The sequence below is a fragment of the Octopus bimaculoides genome, chromosome 28 (genome assembly GCF_001194135.2).
Source record: "Octopus bimaculoides isolate UCB-OBI-ISO-001 chromosome 28, ASM119413v2, whole genome shotgun sequence".
Lineage (NCBI taxonomy): Eukaryota > Metazoa > Mollusca > Cephalopoda > Octopoda > Octopodidae > Octopus > Octopus bimaculoides.
In genome coordinates, this window is record NC_069008.1 from 16,509,090 (window position 1) to 16,514,121 (window position 5,032).

The following is a 5,032-nucleotide window of genomic DNA, read 5'->3' on the forward strand; positions in this document are numbered from 1 at the left end:
TATATGTACAGTAGTGTCCGTTAGTGGAAACGCAGGGAAGAAATGACATGAAGAAGCGGGACATAGCTTTCTTTGTCGTTCATGGATAGTTTATGTCTGGTTTCTCTAGATTCAAGTGCTTCCCATCCATGAATACCTTTGAGCCACGAAGACCCACTAGTATACTTATATATATATATATATATTTACACCCAGACCCATTCATATATATGTACATACACATGTTTTGAGAGGCACGGTCTTAACAATCTCATTTGTATTCCCAAACCAACATAGTGGTGATGTGGGTGTTAGTAGTGATCCACTGTTTTTAATCTCTCTTTTTCAAAGTGTCCTCTCTATCTTAGACTGTTGTTTCTCTCTTTTATTTCAGAGAATATCACATGTAATTGGCATGAAAGCATTGTTTCCATCAGATGACATCATCAATATTCACCACCTTTTAAAGACTGAAAGAAAATATTGTACAGAAGAGATTTAAGAACTCCAGAGAATTCCAGTGAAATATTTCTTCTCAACTGAGACTGATTGCAACGCTTCTCTTGTGAAATGTTTGGAATGTCTTCAAGATTATTTTGTACTGAAGTTAGACTTCATTAACTTTAAAAGGAATCTTAGAGTGTTTTCGGATATCAAGAAGGATTACAGTTGATGGAAAGAGAGCAGTTGCTATAATTTGTTAAGAATAAGTTGTAGGACAAGAACAAAAATTATATCCACATATGTTGGGAAGAGTGAAATAAAAAAATAGACGGACAGGTTATTTAAGATAGTTGAAGAATATAATTTTATTCTGAAGAGATGTCACAAAAGAAACCACAATCAACATATCAGTGTGATATCTGTAAAAAGACTTTCGCTCATAAATGTAATCTAACTACTCACAGGCGTATTCACACAGGAGAGAAGCCATTTCACTGTGATATCTGTGATAAATCATTCTCTCAGAGAACTACCTTAGCTTTACACAAACGTATTCATACAGGGGAGAAGCCATTTCACTGTGATGTCTGTGGGAAATCATTTTCTTATGTATCTGGCTTAACTGTACACAAACGTATTCATACGGGAGAGAAGCCATTTCACTGTGATATCTGTAGTAAATCATTCTCTCAAGGAACAGCCTTAACTGCACACAAACGTATTCATACAGGAGAGAAGCCATTTCGCTGTGATATCTGTGGTAAATCATTCTCGCGAGTATATAACTTAACAGTACACAAACCTATTCATACAGGGGAGAAACCATTTCGGTGTGATATCTGTGGCACATCATTCTCTTATGTAACTGGCTTAACTGTACACAAGCGTATTCATACAGGGGAGAAACCGTTTCAGTGTGATATCTGTGGGAGATCATTCTCTCAGATAATTGCCTTAACCGTACACAAACGTATTCACACAGGAGAGAAGCCATTTCACTGTGGTATTTGTGGTAAATCATTCTCTTACAAGTATCTCTTAATGGATCATTGTCGTATTCATACAGGTGAAAAACCATTACACTGTGGTATCTGTGGTAAATCATTCTCCGTAAAAAGCAGCTTAATTGCTCACAAACGTATTCACACAGGAGAGAAGCCATTTCAGTGTGATATCTGTGGTAAATCTTTCTTGAGAAGCAATAATTTAACTAGACACAAACTTGTTCATACAGGAGAGAAGCCATTTCGCTGTGATATTTGTGGTAAATCATTCTCTATTGATTATGTCTTCATTCGTCATCAACGTATTCATACAGGTGAAAAACCATTTCGCTGTGATATCTGTGGGAGGTCGTTCGCTGTCAAAACCAGCTTAACTTCTCACAAACGTATTCACACAGGAGAGAGGCCATTTCATTGTGATGTCTGTGGTAAATCATACTTTACAAGCAGTAATTTAGCTAGTCACAAACTTATTCACAGAGGAGAGAAGCCACTTCACTGTGACGTCTGTGGTAAATCATTCTCTTTTAATTATCTCTTAATTGACCATCATCGTATTCATACAGGAGAAAAACCATTTTGCTGTGATATCTGTGGCAGATCATTTTCTATAAAACGCACCTTAACAAGTCACAAACGTATTCACACAGGTGAGAGGCCATTTCAGTGTGATATCTGTGGTAAATCATTCTCTCAAAAGTGTAACTTAACTCAACATCTATCTGTCCATACAAAAGTGTGACTATGCCATTGTCAAAATTCATTGCGTCTCTGAAGAACCGGCAATTTCACATCTGTAAAGCCTTCACTTGAATCATACTCATCATTGTTCTTTTTATGAGGTACTATTTTCTGACCACATTCTGTGTTTGTAGCCCTTTTAAAAGCCTGTTACAACATACACAGATATGATGTTCTGTTTATATCCAGCAAAAAAAGCATGCAAAAATAAACTTTATTTTCCATCTTACTGTTAGTTTGGTTTCATTTTGAATTATATATGTAGGGGCACCAAAATCTTTTAAGTGCTTAGGCCTCTATGGGTCCTTCTCCAGCCCTCATCATGTTGATCTCCATGGCAACGGAGATTAGCACACATGAAATGTCAGCAAGGGGAACCTTTTGATTGGATAAAATTTACATAAATTTAAATGAATGCATTTTTTTTTTTTCCATCCATTTCTCAGAAATGTGAAAAAGATTTTGATAGTCAGCATGCAAAACTCCATCAGTTCTACAAATTTTGAAAAGAATCCCGTGAAAACTTGAAAAATATTTCCAATGGCTGAAATTAATTTAAGAATTTAATGAGATCACCATCATAATCATTGTAAGGTAGTATGGTATACAAGTGTCTTGGCATCTATATATTCATCAGATGTACCTGCCATGGCTCACTGGGTCTCAACATCTCCAACTGGAAAATGTTGATGTGCAGTGGGAAAGGAAAAAGTACTATTCTGATCTTCACGCAATAAACGTCTAAAATACTGCGGTTCTCCTGCTTTTGCTGTGACAACATAAACATGACCGTTCTTTGTTCCTACTGTTCCAAGGGAAATACATGGGTACTTCAACATAAAGTAATGTTTTAGCAAAGTCATCATTGGCCGTTGCCAGTACCGCCTGACTGGCCCTCGTGTGGGTGACATGTAAAAAAAGCACCCACTACACTCTCTGAGTGGTTGGCGTTAGGAAGGGCATCCAGCTGTAGAAACTCTGCCAAATCAGATTGGAACCTGGTGTAGCCATTTGGTTCACCAGTCCCCAGTCAAATCGTCCAACCCATGCTAGCATGGAAAGCGGACGTTAAACGATGATGATGATTGATGCACAATGAAAAGAAGTCTGTCAATGTTATTCTCTAATTCATCATCATTTAACGTCCACTTTCCATGCTAGCATGGGTTGGACGATTTGACTGAGGACTGGTGAAACCAGATGGCTACACCAGGCTCCAATCTAACTTGGCAGAGTTTCTACAGCTGGATGCCCTTCCTAACGCCAACCACTCAGAGAGTGTAGACAGCCATATATTATTTCTGAGCAATATTCTTTGTTCATCTGGCAGATGCACTTGCAGTCTTGCTATTTAGATACTCTTTCATGAACTGAAAATCCTAAAATGGATGCAACTGCTTCAGATGATCCCATACATCCACTCATTAGATATTGACTAATTTTGCTAGCATCATTTGAACAGCATCTTAGTCCACTCATTAGATATTGACTAATTTTGCTAGAATTATTTGAACAGCATTTTGGTCATTTCCTTTCAGCATGTACTTGATGATATACTTAATTTACCTCACTGTGACAAAGATTTCAACATTGCAGTGGCATTTGAATGCTCTTAAAAGAGTTTCATTGTGAGAAACAACCTCTTGTTCCATTCTTTGGAGATTCAACTCCTCCCATCGCAACTGATCTGCATCTATACAGAGATAGTCTCTCTTCTTTTCTGCGTCGGGATTAAAGTGATAAAAATTAATATTTTATTTTGAAGGAAAAAAAAACAGCAACAACAACAACAACAAAAGGACTCGTGATTCAAAAATATCTCATACAAATACAGGGAGAATTTCTATCTTTGAAGTTTAGGGAACTCACAAACAAGCAAGTTAAAAAAAAAAAAAAAGACAGTCTACGGTAGCTGGCTCTCTGAAGTGTCGAGATTTTCAACTTGATATTTTCTGGGTTTTTTTAAGTGGGTCCTTAGGTAAGTGTCTTCTACTATAGCCTTGGGCCGACCAAGGCGTTTTGTGAGTGGATTTGGTAGACGGGGATGGAAAGAAGCCCGTCGTGTGTGTGTGTATATATATATATATATATATATATATATATATATATATATATATATATATACATATATATATATATACATACATATATATATATATGTACTGCACATGTATTTATGTGTGTCTGTTTGTCACTTGACAACTGATATTTGTGTGTTTACGCCCCCATAACTTAGCTATTCGGTAAAAGTTTCGATGTCGATTACTTCAACTAAAAAATAATAAATAAAACCCTTTGAGGCGGTGCTCTAGCATGGTCGCAATAAAATGGCTCAAGCAATTACAAGAATACCAAAGAAGAGTGGTCCCCAATGTGCAGTCGCGTGTCCGCGCTAGCTAGTCGTGAGTAATCGATCCTACAACAAGCGCGTATGCAATTGAATCCATGTGCGCGTGCGAGCGTATGCAAATTAGTACGTGCGCGCATGCGCGCTGTTTTACGGCTGAAATAGCTGGATATATGTAAAAAGTACGTTTTTTGGATCTTTTTTAAAACGGGGGCCACATTTGGGCTACTCTCGCGTGTCCGTCACGTGAAACCGTTGAGAATCGACGGGAGCTAACTCACTTTTAAGCCCTTGCTACAACCACAAATTTATGGTGTTGTGGATACGGTACGAAGCCTCGTGAAGTTGATGAAATTAAATGCACAATTGTAAGCATCGGAACGCTAAAAGAAATTTTCAACATCAACTATGAAGTGGCAAATGTTATATTGATTATAGAAATGGTGAGAAACAGCAGCTTCTATATCTGACGAAATATTATGAAGTAAAAGCTAAAGGAATTATGTTAATTTGGTTT

General features: G+C 37.3%; 3 protein-coding genes across 4 annotated transcripts in view; 2 read left to right on the forward strand and 1 right to left on the reverse strand.

Annotated features, from left to right (window-relative positions):
- Positions 1–2,397, forward strand: part of LOC106883488 (zinc finger protein 665) — a 3,623-nt gene extending 1,226 nt beyond the window's left edge. The window contains exon 2 of the mRNA XM_014934515.2: positions 374–2,397. Within this exon, the coding sequence (XP_014790001.2) occupies positions 802–2,169 (1,368 nt within the window). The 5' untranslated portion in view covers positions 374–801 and the 3' untranslated portion in view covers positions 2,170–2,397. The remainder of the gene's footprint in view (positions 1–373) is intronic.
- The window catches only part of LOC128251111 (zinc finger protein 91-like), a 29,599-nt gene that overhangs the window by 5,010 nt on the left and 19,557 nt on the right, over positions 1–5,032 (reverse strand). The window lies entirely within an intron of this gene.
- Positions 4,621–5,032, forward strand: part of LOC128251121 (zinc finger protein 665-like) — a 6,450-nt gene continuing 6,038 nt past the window's right edge. The window contains exon 1 of one of the 2 annotated variants that reach the window (XM_052977549.1): positions 4,621–5,028. The gene's annotated coding sequence lies outside the window, so the exon portion shown is untranslated. The remainder of the gene's footprint in view (positions 5,029–5,032) is intronic. The other variant, XM_052977550.1, reaches the window with a different exon arrangement.